Source organism: Scleropages formosus, chromosome 7, assembly GCF_900964775.1.
Source record: "Scleropages formosus chromosome 7, fSclFor1.1, whole genome shotgun sequence".
NCBI lineage: Eukaryota > Metazoa > Chordata > Actinopteri > Osteoglossiformes > Osteoglossidae > Scleropages > Scleropages formosus.
The window spans coordinates 11,013-30,382 of record NC_041812.1 but is presented as its reverse complement, the minus strand read 5'-3'; the positions used below and the strand labels follow the sequence as shown (position 1 = coordinate 30,382).

General features: G+C 41.4%; 1 protein-coding gene across 1 annotated transcript; it reads left to right on the top strand.

The window, feature by feature from the left end:
- The first annotated feature begins 1,130 nt into the window (after window positions 1-1,130).
- On the top strand, window positions 1,131-19,027 carry acaa1 (acetyl-CoA acyltransferase 1). Its single transcript, XM_018751492.2, has 12 exons — window positions 1,131-1,430; window positions 2,349-2,442; window positions 8,159-8,216; window positions 8,527-8,606; window positions 9,668-9,710; window positions 9,990-10,088; window positions 10,649-10,729; window positions 10,823-11,013; window positions 11,329-11,508; window positions 11,907-11,962; window positions 18,133-18,278; window positions 18,522-19,027. The coding sequence occupies exons 1-12, from the start codon at window positions 1,272-1,274 to the stop codon at window positions 18,595-18,597; spliced, it is 1,263 nt and encodes a 420-aa protein (XP_018607008.1). The 5' UTR covers window positions 1,131-1,271; the 3' UTR covers window positions 18,598-19,027.
- The last annotated feature ends 343 nt before the right edge of the window (window positions 19,028-19,370 follow it).

Here is a 19,370-nt window from a genome sequence, read left to right as displayed (position 1 = left end):
CTTGTCCCATACGGGGTCACGGGGAACCGGAGCCTACCCGGGAACACAGGGGCGTAAGGCCAGAGGGGGAGGGAACACACCCAGGACGGGACGCCAGTCCGTCGCAAGGCACCCCAAGCGGGACTTGAACCCTAGACCTACCGGACAGCAGGACTGTGGTCCAACCCACTGCGCCACCGCACCCCCTAGGATCATTCCAATTTTTCATCAATTAATTTCAAGTAATATTCAGATCTCACTTTATTAAAAACAAGTAGCGCTAAAAAAAGTGAGAGCCGTCCTGCAAAATGATCATGTAAAGTTACATGACATGTTCGGTAGGTTGGTAATGTAACTCTAACTGTAACGACCCACGTTACTGTGTGTGTTCAAGTGGGAAGATACCTCACCACAAAAATAACGAAGTCCTCAGAATATTATACAAATTCTGCACAGACAGAGGGAGCCCGACTCGCGACTGAACCTCCACCGGAACTTCCGAGACTCTACTGATGCTGTAGTGCCAGACTCTGCTACCTTCGTCCACCTCCAGCCACTTGGACCCCATACAAACACCCAAGAAAGGTTTTGCAGACTCAGAGCACCCAGGAGGAGGAAACCCACAGTGACTCGCTCAGAATATAATATGAGCACTCGCTACCCGAACTGGTTCAGCCAGCTGTGCGATCACCTCACTCTACTACACAGACTAGTAGCTCAGTCAGTGTTGCCTGTGTTGTACTGCTAAGTTTCAGAGTCAGACGTCTCCATCCAGCCACTAGGTCACCTGTCAGCTGTCTGTAAACACACGACACACACACAGCGACAGCTGCAGGGCACAATGTATGTTGATGTCGGCGCTGGCACACTTCGTTTGAACTGAACCCAGACTGTCGTTCCGCATGTTGTCACTGTTGAGAAAACCACTTTATTAAATGGAGTAGTTACCTACCTCCCTATTACGATAGCGCTGATTTAGGCAGCAAAAGTGCCGCAACCAGTAACACCTGCGTTGCGCGAGAGGAAAGTGGGTTCGATCCCCGGTACCGGAAATGGATGGATGTCTTCATGTGCACGTTTAAAAAGTAAACGCGATTTGCAGGTGCATGATTTTGACTCTCTGTCCTTTCTATCTGTTTTGCCTCGGGCTGCTTCTACTTGCGAAGTGAAGTCAGGTCATAGTTCAGCGCACGGAGCGGCGGCGCAGTAACAGGTGGCGCGTCTGCAACTAACAGATTGAGTTTTGCAGCATTGAGTCTAAGAGTGTGCAACTAAGTGTGAAGTGAGTAAAAATGCACAGAGTGCAGGCTGTGTTTAGACACATCTCTCCAGAAAAGGCTCCGGCGGTGCGAAAGGAATACGGAGCTTCGGCGGCGGTCGCTCAGAACGACATAGTGGTCGTTCACGGCTTGAGGACAGCGATCGGGAAAGCGAAAAGGGGCTCATTCAAGGTAAACGCGGTGTCTCTCTCTCTCTCCGTTCAGGCAGCTGGTAGCATGCATGGTGCTGGTTAGAGGCACTACTTTGGTCCCCAACAAGGTTGCAGATTCGAATCCCCCCTCCAGCTGTAGTACTAATGATAAATTTAACCAGCTGTATTGCGTAAGTGTACATATACACACATTTTGATTTTCTGACCCGCTTGTCCCACACGGGGTCGCGGGGAACCGGAGCCAACCCGGCAACACAGGGCGCAAGGCTGGAGGGGGAGGGGACACACCCAGGACGGGACGCCAGTCCGTCGCAAGGCACCCCAAGCGGGACTCGAACCCCAGACCCACCGGAGAGGAGGACTGTGGTCCAACCCACTGCGCCACCGCCGCCGGTGTACATACCTTAACATATTATTATTAGTCGCTTTGGATAAAAGTGTCAGCTGAAGTAGTAAACACTGAACACACACAAAAAAAAAAACACTCTTTCCACACCCAGTTTTGTACACAGAAAAGAAACGCCTGTAACTAAGAAGAATTTGTCTCTAATCCCATTACTTTTCCAAGGTTACTGAACAACCTAAGAACAGATGTTTAATAAATGTCCTGTTTTTACATTAATTTCATGTCAAAGAAGAGCAACAGTAATGTCTGTAGTACAGTCTATATATGGCTGCAGTGCATGCTGGGATTGCGGTAGGTGACATGAGTCGACACACAATAGATGACATTTTGACCAACTACAACTAAATCATGATGGTAGAACACAATAGGTCTGTTTTGCAGGTCTTTCTGGGTGATGCTGAACACTGACATCAGCCTGTTAACACAGTTTGACATTAGCAAATTACCAGAGGACTACATGACTGAAAACGAAAGATTGACTACCTAAACAATTCAGGTTAAATGTGTGCTTGGTGTGTTGTGCTCTGGCAGGACACCACTCCAGATGAGCTGCTGTCTGCAGTTATGACAGCTGTGTTGCAGGATGTGGGACTTCCACCTGACAGGCTGGGGGACATTTGTGTCGGTGAGGAACAAACCATGAAGCCTTTGAGTATTTAGGGTATTAGCTCAACTTACATTGTGTACCAGTAAGCATCCATTAGAAAAGCTTCAAAAAACAGAATACACTCTGCCCTCATGTAATTAGTTACTATACAATAAAAAAAAAACCCTATAAACAGCTTGTGGGAATATAGAGCTCTTTTTCTTACAACAGTACCATCATTCAGTCGAGCAGCATACTTGCCTGCTACTCAGTCGTTCTGCTTCTCCAAAAAACGTATATAACAGCACAAAGTTCTTTACTCAAAAGTCTAGTTGGCATTAACTGACAGGAAAACCTATTCAGAAAAGAGGCAATAAATGGAGAAGTGGGTAGGGGCTCAGTGTCATGTGTTGGGGAATTCTGTTAATGCTTAACACCACTCAGCAAATAAAAGTAATAAAGTTTTATTCAGCAGATCAATGAACAGCAGGTCAGTACTCAAACTAACGCTGGGGTGGCAGGGCTCTCCAAACAAAAACAATACACTCTTTAAATATAATTCAAGTGGGGGTCAGCTACTAACAACTTCTCATTGCTCAGATCATATGTTTATGAACCGTGAATTTAGTTATTAAAACAAAGCTAACGATTGGCAAAACATGGTGCTTGGGATGAGGACATGGCGTATTTCTGAGGACAGAAGGAAGACAAAACCTCAAAACATGAGCATTTTGTTCAGGACAGGAACATAGAGTCAAAGACTCTCAACCTCTCAACTCAGCCTCTCCAAAACAGAGATTCTTTACCTCCCAGCTGGCCTATCCTCCTGTCACGACCTCTTGAGCAAACTGGACAACTCATTTCGCCTAGCTCCTTCGCTAAGAGTCTGGGAGTAACGATCGATGCGAGTCTGTCATTGTCTCAACATATCGAAGCCACAACCCGGTCCTGCAGATACATCCTGCATAATATTCGTAGGATCCATCCCTACCTCGCTACTGACTCCGCCCAACTACTTGTCCAGGCCATGGTGACTTCCCGTCTGGACTGCTGCAACTCTCTTCTGTGTGGCCTTCCTGCTAATGCCATCAAATCTCTGCAGCTTCTACAGAATGCTGCTGTACAAGTTGTGTTTGATTTGCCGAAGCACTCCCATGTATCTCCTCTACTCATTTCTCTGCACTGGTTTCCTATAGCTGCCCGAATTAAATTCAAAACCCTGGTTATTGTGTACAAATGCATCAATAGAACTGCTCCCAACTGTTTACAAGACATAATCAACTGGTACACCCCAGCCCTCCCCCTTCACTCATATACTTCTGCTCGCTGGGTGGTCCCGCGTACGAAAGGCAAAGCTCGGAGGTTCTCGGTTCTGGGTCCGTTGTGGTGGAATGAGCTTCTCCTGTCACTCAGAACTGCGGAAACTCTGTCTATTTTCAAGAAGGGTCTGAAAACCCACCTTTTCCAGAGCCACTTCACCCAAGATCTCTCAAGCTCATTTATGGTGCAACTGTTCACGCATCGTAACTCCAGAAGCATCCCCAGATACAGCCTTTATTCAGCCATTACTCTGGCATTGTACTTGCTCATTTGTGTATCTTATAATATTTATTAAAAAAAAAATTAGCGGGAGGGTATCGGGATTTGTCTATCCTGTGTCTTATGCAACTACTAGATGAACCTCAGTGCAGCAAGTGGTAAGGAACAAACTAGGTTTGCTTGAGACTTTCATGTCTGCAGCTATGTCTCCTCTTAATGTAATGCATAAATTGTACTTTTGCTGAGATATACGTCGCTTTGGACAAAAGCGTCTGCTAAATGATTAAATGTAAATGTAAGACAAGATGGAGCCAGAACCTCAGGCAGCAGGGAGGACACAGCGGCCCTGTGTTTATGACCTCCGTAGTCCGTAACAGGCAGCATAAATCATTCTGTCACACGTGGAGCTGTGCAAGACAAGTTTCATTCAGGGTATTTTTTCTTATAATAAATATAAGTGATATACATTTTTTTATAACTAATAATGAGTGTGTTAATAAACTTGTTCTAAAAGTTGGAGATTATCGAGAAGATTGGTGGTCTTCGTAGCTCGGATTGTTGATTGGGGTGTTCAGCAGTTCGCCAAGCTTGGCATTTAGATTGCAGACGTTTCATCACCAGTCAAGGTGACATCATCAGTGCACAAATTGTGTGGAGTGTGTTGGACTTCTTTCTTTATACATAGTTTGAGCGTGGGAATTGTCTGGAGGTTTGACGTGATTGGCCGGTTTGTGGTGACCTTCGGCCTGGGCAATTGTTCTGGTTTCTGATTGGTCGGTTGTCTTGACCTAAATCGGTTTTTAAAAGCCGGTTTAAAACCGGTTTGATACTAGCTTGATCCTAATTGGTCCTTGCGTCGCATCGGTTCATAGATGGGATCCAGATCGACGTGTTTATTTATAGAGTTGCTTGAAGAGTACCAGGCCTCAAGGAACTCTGTGTCTGCCTGGGATAGGATTTCTGTATTTTCAACATCAAACACGTGCCCTTCTTGATCTTGGTGCATGGATATCTGTGACAATTGATCATGTCTCTTGATGGCCAGCTTGTGCTCATGAAGTCGAGTTGATAATTTTCTGCCGGTTTGGCCGACATAGTACTTGTCGCAGTTTGTGCAGTTGATTTTGTAAATAACCTTCATTCTATCTTCATTCTTAAGTTTTTCTTTTGGTCTTGAAATAATCCTTTGTAACGTGGCCGTTGGCTTGTGTGCTACTGTGATTCCATGCGGCCGGAGTAACCTGGCTGTCAATTCCGATATGTTTCTTATGTAAGGAAGGATTATTCTTTTGTTTTGGTTGTTCGTTAGAGCTCCTTCGTTGTTCTTGTTGCAATAAGCATCTTCTGATAAAGTTTCGTGGATATCCATTGCGGGTGAACAGCCTGAACAGGTAATTTTCTTCTTTGATTCTGAGAGCGTCGGTGCTGCAGTGTGTTCTTGCTCTTTGAAACAGAGTTCGGACGCAACTCTTCTTGTGACAACTTGGGTGGTTGCTATGGAAGTTAAGCACTTGGTTGATGTGTGTTTGTTTGCGGTAGACTGATGTTTCCAACGTTCCTTCAATTGTCCGTTTGACCATTACGTCAAGAAAAGCCAGGCTATTGTTGTTTTCCTTTTCCATGGTGAATTTCATGTCTTCGAAGGTGTTATTGATTGTGTTGTAGGCTTCTTCTATTGCAGGTTGTTTCAAAACTGCAAAGGTGTCGTCAACATATCGTACCCAAAGCTTTGGTTTGATCCGTGGTAAGGCAATTTTCTCCAGTTTTTTGCATAACGGCTTCTGCAATGAATCCAGATATAGGTGATCCCATCGGGGTTCCTTTCAGTTGTTCATAGATTTGTCCATTGAATTTGAAGTTTGTATGCAGGCATAAACATACAAGTTCGTATACGCTCGTGTGTCGTAGGTTTTGAATTGATCCTGCTTGTCCCAGGAGGTCTTTCAATGTTTCTTTGGCTAGATCCAAGTTGATGGATGTAAAAAGTGCTGTCACATCAAAGGAAAGTCCTTTAAAATTAATTCTAAAAGTTACCAGATGCTGAAAAATGTTGCACAGGTTTATGTGATGAATCAGTTACGGATTTGAAGGCTATTTTTTTCCTCAGCTGCAGATGTGGCACACAGGATTTAATGTCAAGTACTTTTTAACATGTTCTTCGAAAGCTCCGCTCCACTACTCATATGCCCCCAGATGCACAGGAAGAACACTTCAATGTGTAAAGCCAAACACAACACTCTGAGAGGGGGTTATGCAAGTGAAGTATTTTTTTCTACTTGTATATATATTATTTTTACATATTTTATATTTCTTGATATAGTCTGTCATTTAGAAGCACTGTAGTTAAATTTAATGTAGAATTATTTTTTTTAAGCAGAATTCATTTTAATTTTATAGTGCCAGCTGAGAGTATAGCTGACTAGTCAGCTGACCACTATAGTGGCTAGAGCTGTTGCCTTTGGTCCCAAGGGTTGCAGGTTTGAATCCCACTTCTAGCTGTAGTACTCTTAAGCAAGGTACTTACCCTGTATTGCTCCAGTAAAATTACCCAGCTCTATAAATGAGTAAATAATGTTAAGTAGATTAACATTGTAAGTTCCTTTGGAGAAAAGTGTCAATTAAGTGTTGCTTCAAGTTAATAAAAGGGCATCCTATCTACAGTTAACCCTGCCTCACAGCCTATGCTTCCAGTGTACATTTAGTAGATGCTTTTTTCCAAAGCAACATACATCTCAGCAAAATTAAAATTTGTGCATTACATTAAGAGAACGAGACATAGCTGCAGACATGTGATTCTTATGTAAACCTAGTTTGTTTCTTTCCACTTGGACTGCTGTTCATTGCTTGAGTAGGTGCATAAAACACAGGATAGATGAATCCTGATATTTCCTTCCAAAATTTTTATTTATTATTTTTTTTTTTTTAAGAATAAGGTACACAAACAATCACATACAATGCCGGAGTAGCGGCTGTGTAAAGGCCTATCTGGGGAAGATCATGAAGTTACAGTTCATGAACATTTACACCGCACATGAGCTGGAGAGATCTTGAGCGAAATGGGTCCGGAAAAGGTGAGTTTTCAGACCCTTCTTGAATGTAGACAGAGTTTCTGCAGTTCTGAGTGAGAGGGGGAGGTCATTCCACCACAACAGAGCCAGAACCGAGATCCTCCGTGCTTTGCCTTTCGTGCATGGGACCACCAATTGAGCAGCAATGTAGAGGAATATTGACTCCTGTGTTGTATGAGCTGTTAATGATAATAGAATAAGCCAATAAAAGTCTTCACTATGGCTTTATCTGCTAATTTTTACAGAAGCTCACTTCTGAATAAGTTGTCTATAATGTTAAGGTTCTGTTGATTGTGACAAAGTGGTTGGACTTTGAAACAATTTAAGTTAACAACAGACTTTTTCTCAGTTGTGTTTGTAACATTAGATACAAGTGTACTGTATGTATTTCATACTTCCTTTCTCTCACAATGACAGTCCTGTTTCTAGCAAAGCTGTCAGTCACTATAATTAGTCATTACCATGCCATGTGGTTGTTCTCTTAATAACTGAGCGGTTCTTTTGCTATCCATGTCAGTACACTTTTCACCGTCTCACTCTGCCCTTTCTTGTGTAAGTACACTTACTTATTTGTGTCCCTAAGTTATGCAAATGAATACCTTATCTGCTTATTTATTTCTGACTTCAGTATTTGTATGTGTGTGTACGCATGTTGTATATTGTGTATTATCCTGTAGCATGAAAACATTCATTTGTACTGCTACACAGCATCTCTACCTTCATAGTGTCTTTGTACTTTGTGCAGAGTAAAAGACTTAGGCAATGATCTTGAGAGTTTTATTTTCTTAATATCATAACTGTATAAAATTGTCACCTAAAAATGTTGTAAGTGCATTAGAAAAAGCTGTCATACATAAAGTACCTTTTATTTTGTTGTTTTAATTAATTTTAAAGGACTTTTTTTTTTTTTTTTGCATTGGAACCAGTTATTTTCCATAACATAACCAGTCTTTTCCAAAAGAAATAATGGATAATCAATCCCCTCAAAATAGAAATTTCTAACCCCGATAATTTTGTGGAACAAAATAACCATGTTCTTTGAGTATTGGGTGTGCATTGCAACAACATAAAATCGGCAAATGATTTAGGTCTGTTATGCTTTGTGTGCAGCAGAGTTTTATTGGTTGCTATTTGCTCTGTCCCTGTAGGTAATGTTCTACAGCCTGGGGCAGGGGCTGTCATGGCCAGAGTAGCTCACTTTCTCAGGTAAATAATTATTCTCTTTGATAAGTTACAGGAATCATGACACTTTACATTTATTCACTTAGTAGACACTTTTTTTCTAAAGCAACTTACAATGTTAAGGTAACAATTATTTACCCCTTTATACAGCTGAGTAATTTTACTAGAGCAATTTAGGGCAAGTATTTTTCTCAAGGGTTCTACAGCCTGAAGTAAGAATTGAACGGGCAACTTTCGAACCCAAAGGCAGCAGCACTAACCACTACACTACCAGCTGTCCCCTGTGTAGCTGTTGTTGCATGAGATTTATCTTCACCTCTTGTTTCCTTTTCAGTGGCTTCCCAGAGTCCATACCTGTCTACACAGTAAATAGAATGTGTTCTTCTGGCCTACAGGCTCTCTTTAACATAGCGGGTAAGGGTTACATCACATTTTGTTCCTCAGCCTTTGAAGTTAAATATCAGGTTTAATGTCTCTGAGGATAATCCATTTAAATGTTACAGTTTGTAGGTTTTTTGATTATAATATTTATACTTTCAAATACACCCTTCACCAGTTGTATAGATACTCAGTATATGGACATTACCGCACACTTAAAGAATTTGCACCATTTAATGATACTTTGTCTCCAGTCATGCAAACTTTGTGGGCTGTAAGTGCGTTAAATCCATTGTGAAACATCTCTAACTGTACAAACCATATGGTCACCTACTCAAAAGGTTGTATGTAAAAATATGAAGAAATCTGAAAATACTGCCTATAGTTGAAATCCATAAAAAAAGAGAATTGTTAATAATTTAAGTGTCAAATTATAAGCACTGGAGTATAATGAGTATGGTGACAGACAAAAAATGTGATAACTGTAAGCTGCCAGGAGAAGTGGGCAAAAATCCCTCAAGACGGATGTCACAATATAATGACTATCTACCATAGGAGACTCCAAGTTATTTTTTCTTCCAGATGTGCCACAAGCTACTATTCACATCGATGATTTGAATCCCACAATTCACATATTTTTGCAAACATGAGATGAGATATTTTCATTAACAACTTTTGTTAAATAAAGACTGATTATATACAATTATGACGGGGTGCGGTGGCGCAGTGGGTTGGACCGCAGTCCTGCTCTCCGGTGGGTCTGGGGTTCGAGTCCCGCTTGGGGTGCCTTGCGACGGACTGGCAATCCCGTCCTGGGTGTGTCCCCTCTCCCTCCGGCCTTGCGCCCTGTGTTGCCGGGTAGGCTCCGGTTCCCCGTGACCCCGTATGGGACAAGCGGTTCTGAAAATGTGTGTGTGTATATACAATTATGTTATTGCTTGAGTATTTGGAATGTTTGTATTTAAATTGGGGTTTAGATAAAGATTTTATTTACAGATTTATTTTCATGTTTTATTCAAGAATAATGACCATCTCTGTTGGGCTCACATAGTTTTAAGCAGTACTGAACATGGTAACAAGTGACATTTCCTGTTCAGGTGGCATCAGGAATGGATCGTATGACTTGGGTCTTGCATGTGGGTGAGTTACAGCCTTCTCAAATGTCACAGAAATAGTGAGGGTTTCTTCGCCCAGTATTTGAACATGTTTCTGGTAGTGTAAATAAAAAGTGTTGTGAACGGGTTTAAGTGGATTTAGGCAGTTCTAAAGTAGTTCTGTTTTTTTTCATAATACTTTGGTATGGAGTCTACAGTGAGTTTGGTCTGGAGAACATGAGAAGATGATAACGGTAATATTCCATGGCGTTAATGCTGTTTGACGAACTGCTAATGGTAATCTGTACACGTCACTCTCCCTTAGAGTGGAAAGCATGACTTTTCGATCTGCGGGAAACCCTGGTGACATCAGCTCCAAGCTAATGGATAACGTCAAGGCCCAAGACTGTTTAATTCCAATGGGGTAAGGATGTGTTTACTTAACTTTAGGTTCCACCAAACTGGTTCCAATATATATTGTGAGGGGTTTACGAAAAAGGATGTTTTTTTTTATTTACAAAGTGACATACATTTCAGAGAACAGTACAAAAAGTATATCACATCAACAGAAAGAGAGGTTTGGATGCAGACACATGATTCTAGAGTACAGTCAGTTTGTCACAGTACCGGTATACTGTACATTACAGAAGGAGCTGCATAAAGGTTTATCCATATTCATCAATTCATTATAAAAAGTTATTGAACAAAGTGATTATTAAATTCTTAAAATTAAGTCTAAACAATTACTTAAAACTGAAAATTATTAGACATAAACACAGTAATAGAATACTAACAATATTTAGATCTATTTTACAGTTTGTTGAAAAATAAATGCTTCATTTCATACAGTAAAGATTTTAGTCAACCAGGTACTAAGTTTCCATGGTGATGGTTTTGAAATGGATGTCTTGGGAAGAATGTTATTACTTTACTCCACAGCAGATATCTCTGCCTGTTATTAGCTACCTGTTTTTCCTTTTGCAGTATCACCTCAGAAAATGTGGTTGAGAGATATGGTATTTCACGAGAGAAGCAAGATGTCTTTGCTGTGAGCTCTCAACAGAAGTAAGATTAGAAAGTAAATCATTCATGTATTTGTTTTTAACTGCTTCTCTGTCTGTGCAAGGATGCTCCTCTAATACCCTGCCTGTGTTAAAGAGCAGCGAGGGCTCAGCAGCGAGGTGTGTTTGATCAAGAGATCACTCCAGTTACAACTAAGTTTTTTGACGCGGATGGAACAGAGCATGCTGTCACCATCACCAATGATGATGGGATTCGACCTGACACTAAACTGGAGGTGCTGGCCAAACTCCAACCAGCCTTCAAACAAAATGGGAGCACTACAGCAGGCCAGTTTGCTTGTTTTTTTTATGTGTGTTTGTACATTACTTTGTGTACTTTGTTACTGGTAGTTTGATCAGACCAAAAGCCATACAGGAAAGTGTTGTGATATCTATAAATAATGTATTTTAATTTTTGTCTTACATGTATGACACTAAGTTTTTTAGTAAACTAATTTCGAGATATGCATAGTGTATGTGTGAGTGAGTGTTGCCTTGCACCTACTTCGGTACACAGTTGTATACACAGGTGTTCTGAGGGATTTACACAGTATCCTCACGGTCAGTACAAGTCTTGTCAGACAAATGTAGTTTTATCAACAGGCAATTCTAGCCAGGTTAGCGATGGGGCTGCTGCTGTGCTGGTGGGTCGGCGAGCTACAGTAGAGCTGCTTAAGCTACCCGTGCTGGGAATTCTGAGAGCGAGTGCAGTGGTGGGTGTGCCCCCAGATGTCATGGGCATTGGTCCAGCATATGCCATCCCAGCAGCACTGCAAAGTGCTGGTAAGTCTGTATTTTTCTATTGAATTTTAGTGCTGAGTACTTTTATAATAGGGTAGCAGTGGTGCAGCAGGCTTGGTGGGTTAGGTTCTGGTTCGCCGTGACCCTGCTCAGGACTAGCGGTTTCAGACAGTGTGTGTGTACTTTTATAATTTGCCACAAAATAAAGGAATTTTGCAAGGGAAGTCAGTTTACTAATATGGTACCACTATATTTTCCATGGTAGCAGGATAGGAAATTATAGCTGCAATACAAAAGTGTAAAACCTTTGGAGTGCACTGATCTTCTTAAATGGATTATTTTAAAATAGAGTATAATGCCATTCATATTGATAAGAAAACCAGTAATACTGTGAACGTGCTCTGTTTTAAGGTAAAAAAGTCTTTGCATTTCCATCTCAGGACTCTCTGTGGCTGACATTGATGTGTTTGAAATCAATGAGGCCTTTGCAAGCCAGGTAAGTTCTCTATAGTCAGCAGTAAAAGGTGCAGTGGTTATAAAAAGTATTCAATTTGTATTTTCACATTTTTCCCTGTGCCATGTAAGTAAAATAAGTAATGTAACTAAAGACACTGAGTTCTGAGACTTTTCTCAATTGCTGGAAGGAATTCAGGAGTTTGTTCCACTAGACTGGGAATTGGTGGGCTGTCAGCTTTATGTATGAGACCACCAAGTAGCTACAGATGAAGGAGCTCAGCTTTAGTTGGTATCTGGATGATAATCCTTTCACCGTCTAGTTGGCTGTAACCAGAGTTTTGAATTTTATACAGGCTGCTACAGACAGCTGAGGGTGATGAGGAGGTGAGACACGTAGGAATACTTTGGCAGGTCAAGCAACAGCATTCTGTACCCCTTGTAGAGGCTTGACAGCAGAAGCTAGAAGATCAGACAGGAGAGAGTTGCAGTAGTTCAAGTGTGGTATTACCATACCCTGGAAAAGCAGTTGGGTAGAGGGGTGTGTGAGGTACTGTTTTTTTTGTTTTGTGAGCAGCACAGGGTCAAAACAGCATACAGACAGACAGTACACAGAGAAAGAGCAAATTTGTGCACATACATCATGTATGAGTGAGAGCTCAGAGTCAAAAGGTTATAGTTGATCACAGGTATGATCCAGTAGGGTGTCCACACACACACACACACACACACACACACACACACACACACACACACACACACACACACACACACACACACACACACACACACACACACACTTTCCGAACCGCTTGTCCCATACGGGGTCGCGGGGAACCGGAGCCTACCCGGCAACACAGGGTGTAAGGCCGGAGGGGAAGGGGACACACCCAGGACGGGGCGCCAGTCTGTCGCAAGGCACCCCAAGCGAGACTCGAACCCCAGACCCACCGGAGAGCAGGACCCGGTCCAACCTGCTGCACCACTGCGCCACTGCACCCCCCTGTAGGGTGTCCAGATATTCCAGAATTCATTGGAGTTGTCATGCAAATTAAATGTCAGTTTTTCAAATGGGAGAAATTGAAACACTTCCGTCATCCACATGTTTACTGAGGGAACTTCAGGTGTAGACCGCAACATTAAAATACATTTCTTTGTCAAATATGTAAGAGTAGATAGTCTACCATAACATTATCAAGAAAGGAGTTTGGGTTGTGATTTTACAGGAGAATACTTGGGGAGAAATCAAATTTTTTGTTCAAGCTTTCTTGGATCATTGTGTGTTCCCCAGTCCAGTAAACGTTTGTCACCACCACATTCCTGGAATGAATATATCAAAGTGGCTGGAGAAGCTTTGCACTTAAAGCACAGCTGAGATGTTGCTGGGAACACTCTGTGAAAACACACTGGAATGAGACAGATTCTCTGAATGAACTTGAAGTTTTGTTCGTGGATGCTGAGGGAGGTGCTGACAAGGAGGACTTAAACACGTGTAAATGACAATTCATGGTCGCAAAAAGGCACAACAAGGTTCTGTTCCCAAGTCTCCTTCAGTGCATCGAAAGAGCCAGTACCAGAGCTTGATAAAATGGTATATAATGCAGAAATCATGCCCCTGGAGTTTTTTGCTGTAATGAGCTGTTTCTCACCTTTTGTTAATTCTATCCATAATTTATTCTCCTTTCTGGGGCAACAGTAAAGTGAAGAGTTGTAGATATTTATAGAAGTTTGTATTCGGTAGGTTGAAATTATTTCTTTAAAGACTGAATCTCACCACTACTCACACTTAAGGTTGGGAATAACAAAGGCACCTAAGGATCTAAAAGCAGAGTTTGCCAGTTTAAAGGAGAAGCCCTATCTAGAATTAAGAGGGGTATTCAAGTGTATGGCCAGAGATTAATTTTATAATCTGAGAGTCTACCGTAATGGGATATTACCTTTAGCACTGCTGGGAATTATTTTTCTGGGTGACTCAGCTATAACAGTAGATCATCAGCATATAGACAAATCCTCTTCATGTGCCCTAATATTTGATTTTTCTTGATTGTTCCCCATAGCTTCTGGCGAAGTTTAAATCATATTTGTAAACAGTAAGGGGGAGAGGGTGCAGCCTTCCTGGCACCCTCTTCTAACAGAGAAACTGTCTGACAGAAAGCCATTTCTCTTAACTTGCACCAAAGGATTTGAATATTAGAGCTTGATTAGGTAACAACTTCACAAACCTATTTTAACTTTATCCAAAACAGCAAATAAGAAACTCCATTCTCCTTTGCCTTTTCAGCATCAATAGAGACCATTAGAGCCGGTTCTTGTTTTACAGCAATTAAGTTTATAACATTAAAGGCACAACATATATTATCAGAGCCGAACCTGGCTTTAACAAATCCAGTTTGATTAGATTTAACAGGAGGGCAGTCTTCAGCATACGTGCCAAACTTTTGACTGATGTTGTTGATGTAGATATGTGAGTTGTCCAGTGAGATGGAGAGCTCTCTAGAGATGGAAGGACCAGCAGCAAGATGTAGGATTTTAGTCTTGGAGAGGTTTAATTGTGGTGGTAACTTGATATTCCAGTGTCCAGGAAGCTACAGGACAGGTACATGATAAACTTAGAAAAAGTTTTTTTTTTTTTTTAAAAAGCATTGTCAAATAAAAGAGCCTTTATAGTGTGCCTTGTTAAAACAGTATATAGTGCAATACAGTGTATACCTTACAGTGGCAGTGTCTGTATGCTGTCCACAAAAGGCCTGTTCTTAATCAGCCAAATTTGTTACTCTGCCCAAATTTTTAAAAATAAGCTGTGCCTCAAAAATGACTGTGTAGCTGTATATCCAGTCTCCTACATGAGCTCAGGTTCCTTTCGTACTGATGTGTCCCAAAACCGATTTGTCATTTCCATTGTAATCCATGTAGATTTGTATCTTTTCTCTGCTGTTGCCAGACAGGCATGGCACCTGACCTCCATACCTCTTTTTGAGCCCACATGAGAGCTCCATGTAGTGTTTTTGGTTTGGAGGTGTCTGGTGACATTATGGCTCTCTATATCTTTTGGGGTCTCAAACCCTTCCACTATAGCAAGGTTATAATCTGCAGAGGGGAAAAATACTACCACTCCTGTGAAACGCTGCCGCCTGCAGTGCTTACAAACATGCTGTGGGGTGCTCCTCTGCTTCAGGTACTGGATGACTTGTCAAAATGGAAGGAAATAGATATGAAAAAATCTATGAGGAAAGTCTGCTGTAGTCTGCAAGGGGTCCTATGAATGTCCTGTAGGACAGTGACCCAAAGCATGCAGAAAAACCTACACTGTGGTACCCTGAAAAAAAATCCTTTAATTCCATTGAGAATCTGTAGAATAATTTGAAAATTGCTCATTACTAATAGACCCCATCCCATGTCATGGAGGTCAAATAATTTTGCAAAGGGGGGGGGGGGCATTCTCCAGATATGCAAAGCTGCTAGAGATCCAGATATACTAATAGTAAAGAGACAGCCCATAGCATAGTGGCTAGAGCTGTTGCCTTTGGATCTAGACATCACAGGTTTGAATCCCACCTCTAGCTGTAGTACCCTTGAGCAAGGAACTTACCCTAAATTACTCCAGTACAATTACCCAGCTACATAAGTGGGTAAGTATTTGTAACTTAATATTCTAAGAATCTCTGCAAAAAACTTCAACTAGATGACTAAATATAAATCAAGAATGTTACTAAGGTTTGTATGTAGTCTTGTTTGATTCTTCTTGAAACTAAGTTATAACAAGAGAGACCCTAACCCTAAGGATAAAAGCATCTCTAAATTAAGAATTGTAAATTAAGTTCTAACTGCACTTGAAAGCATTTCCAGCAATTACAGTGCTGTAAAAAAAGTATTTGCCCCCTCCCTGATTTTTTTTTTTATTTTTGCATATTTGTCACAGTTAAATGATTGAAATCAAACAAATTTTAATATTACACAAAGATAACCCGAGTAAATACAAAATGCAGTTTTTAAATGATGATTTCATTTATTAAGGGAAAAAAACTGTCCAAACCTACCTGGCCCCATGTGAAAAAGTAATCTCCCCCCCCCCCCCCCCCCCTTGTTGAATTATGAATGAACTGTGATTAACCATATTTTTTCGAAAGCTGAGTTAAATTTCACTTCCCACACCCAGGCGTGATTACTGCCAGACCTGTTGAATCAAGAAATCACTTAAATAGAACCTGTCTGAAAAAGTGAAGCACATCTCAAAAAGCAACACATCATGCTGTGATCTAAAGAAATTCAAGAACAGATGAGAAACAAAGTAATTGACATGTATCAGTCTGGAAAGGGTTACGAAGCCATTTCTAAGGCTTTGGGACTCCAGCGAACCATGGTGAGAGCTATTATCCACAAATGGAGAAAACTTGGAACAGTAGTGAACCTTGCCAGGAGTGGCCGGCCTACCAAAATTATTCCAAGAGCGCAACGACGACTCATCCAGGAGCTCATAAAAGAACCCAGAACAACATCTAAAGAACTGCAGGCCTCACTTGCCTCAGTTAAGGTCAGTGTTCATGATTCAACAATAAGAAGAGACTGGGCAAAATTGGCATCCATGGGAGAGTTCCAAGGCGAAAGGCACTGCTGACCAAAAAGAACACAAAGGCTCGTCTCAAATTTGCCAAAAAACATCTTGATTATCCCCAGGACACACACACTTTCAGAACCACTTGTTCCATACAGGGTCACAGAGCCTACCCGGTAACACAGGGCATAAGGCCGGAAGGGGAAGGGACACACCCAGGACAGGACGCCAGTCCCCCACAAGGCACCCCAGGCAGGACTCAAACCCCAGACCCACTAGAGAGCAGGACTGTGGTCTAACCCACTGCGCCACTGCATCCCATCCCCAAGACTTTGGGCAAATATTCTGTGGACTGATGAGACAAAAGTTGAACTTTTTGGAAGGTGTGCGTCTCGTTACATCTGGCGTAAAACTAACGCAGCATTTCATAAAAAGAACATTATACCAACAGTCAAACGTGGTGGTAGTGTGACGGCCTGGGGCTGCTTTGCAGCTTCAGGACCTGGACGACTTGCCATAATTGATGGAACCATGAATTCTGCGCTCTACCAGAAAATCCTGAAGGAGAATGTCCGGCCATCAGTTCGTGACCTCAAGCTCAAGCGCACTTGGGTTATGCAGCAGGACAATGATCCAAAACACACCAGCAAGTCCACCTCTGAATGGCGAAAACAAAAAACAAAATTAAGGTTTTGGAGTGGCCTAGTCAAAGTCGGGACTTAAATCCGATTGAGATGCTGTGGCATGACCTTTAACAGGCTGTTCATGCTCGAAACCCCTCCAATGTGGCTGAATTAAAACAATTCTGCAAAGAAGAGTGGGCCAAAATTCCTCCACAGTGATGTGAAAGACTCGTTGCCAGTTATCGCAAACGCTTGATTGCAGTTGTTGCTGCCAAGGGTGGCACAACCAGTTATAAGGTTTGGGGGGGGGGGGGGAATTACTTTTTCACATGGGGCCAGGTAGGTTTGGACAGCTTTTTTCTCTTAATAAATGAGATCATCATTTAAAAATTGCATTTTGTATTTACTCGGGTTATCTTTGTGTAATATTAAAATTTATTTGATGATCTCAATCATTTAACTGTGACAAATATGCAAAAAAATTTAAAAATCAGGAAGGGGGAAATACTTTTTCATGGCACTGTAGTAAAACAGTTGAAGTGATATTTTTTCCCCCATTCCATTTTCAATAATCGCTTGAACTATTCAGGGGTGGTGGTCTGGTTCTAGTGTGAGGCAGGGTATTCCCTGGTGGGGTGCTAGTTAATTTCAGGGTGCTACCACACATTCACGCACTGCAGGCAATTTCTGTATTCACCAGTTCAGCTGAAATGCAGTTTTTTTGGACTTTGGAAGGAAATTTATCAAAATTTAGTAATCTTTGTTGCTTAATATACTATATGTACTATTTTCTCCCAGTGCCTGTGCTGTTCAAGCATGGGTTTTAATCTGACTGACTCTATGTGAAGTTTCCTATGAATACTTTGGTTTCTTCTCACATTCCAAAGACAATCTAAAGTACTTCGCTTGCTGTCAGGTCAATACTGAATGAAACCAGTTCTGATATTTTATTGTTATATCATTTCATTTTCCCACCAATTTTATAAGATTTGTCCTTGTCACTATTTGGTGAAACTTATTACCTCACAACATTTTTAGGCTGTTTACTGTGTGGAGAAACTGAGCATTCCTCCAGAGAAAGTGAACCCAAATGGTGGAGCCATTGCCCTTGGGCACCCGCTAGGCTGCACCGGAGCCCGCCAGGTGGTCACCCTGTTGAATGAGCTGAAGCGCAGGGGCAGGCAGTAAGTAAGGCTGTCGTGGCCAGTCCAGCCATTAGTAGGTTATTATACTGTTGTCAGTCTAGTACCCTGTGTGATGCTCTTCCCAGTTCAGGAATTTCATGCAGCATATTTTTATAGTATTTTTAGTATTGTCACGTTCAAGGCTTCAAATAAAGATCTGCCAAAAAATGAGAAAGAAATAGCTAAACAGAACCATGTTTTGTATGGTCTTTCTGGTGGACTAAAAAGTATTTTCTTTTTCAGAGCATATGGCGTGGTATCAATGTGCATCGGAACAGGAATGGGTGCAGCTGCAGTGTTTGAGTATCTAGGCAACTAGTCCAGCTATGGAAAAAACATTGGAAGCTCTTAACATAATCTTTTAAGCGGGAAGCTGTCCCGCTTTAATTTTTACCTACATGACTAGATGTTTGATCATTAGTAAAGATTATGTGCTATCAATAATTAAGTTCTCACTGTTTTTCTTGCGCCATTTAAATGATGTAAGTGATCTGTTAAAATCCCTAAGTTTAATAAGGAATTATGCATTTTTTTAAATTTTGCTCAATACAGCATAATTGACACAAAGTATCTGGTGTCTTCTGACCCTTCTCAAATGTTGTAATGAGTTTTATTACTAATTACAAGTGAAGGTGATCAACTTAAGTTATCTCTGTACAAGTATAGTCGTTTACATATATTGCCATAAATGGAAAATACAGCTGGGTGGCACGGTGGTGCAGCAAGTAGAGATGCTGCCACTAAGCACCTGGGTGGTGTGAGAGAACATGTTTGATTCCCTACTCAGTCTGTGTGGAGTTTGTATATTCTCCCCATGTCTACATGCTCCACTTTCCTCCCACTGTCCAAAGACATACAGTTCAAGTAAACTGATGATGCTAAATTGGCCATAGTCTCTGTGTGTCTCTGTCCTGCAATGGGCTGGCATCCCGTCCAGGATATACAAAAAAAAAACATGGTATGAATGGTATTCACTGAAATACCATTGCATTCTACAGAACTTTCTAACCAACGGAGTACAGATATACTAATTCCTAACATTCTGCAGTTAATTAGTTTCATAAAATTAGTTCTGTTGTGAGGTGTTCTAAT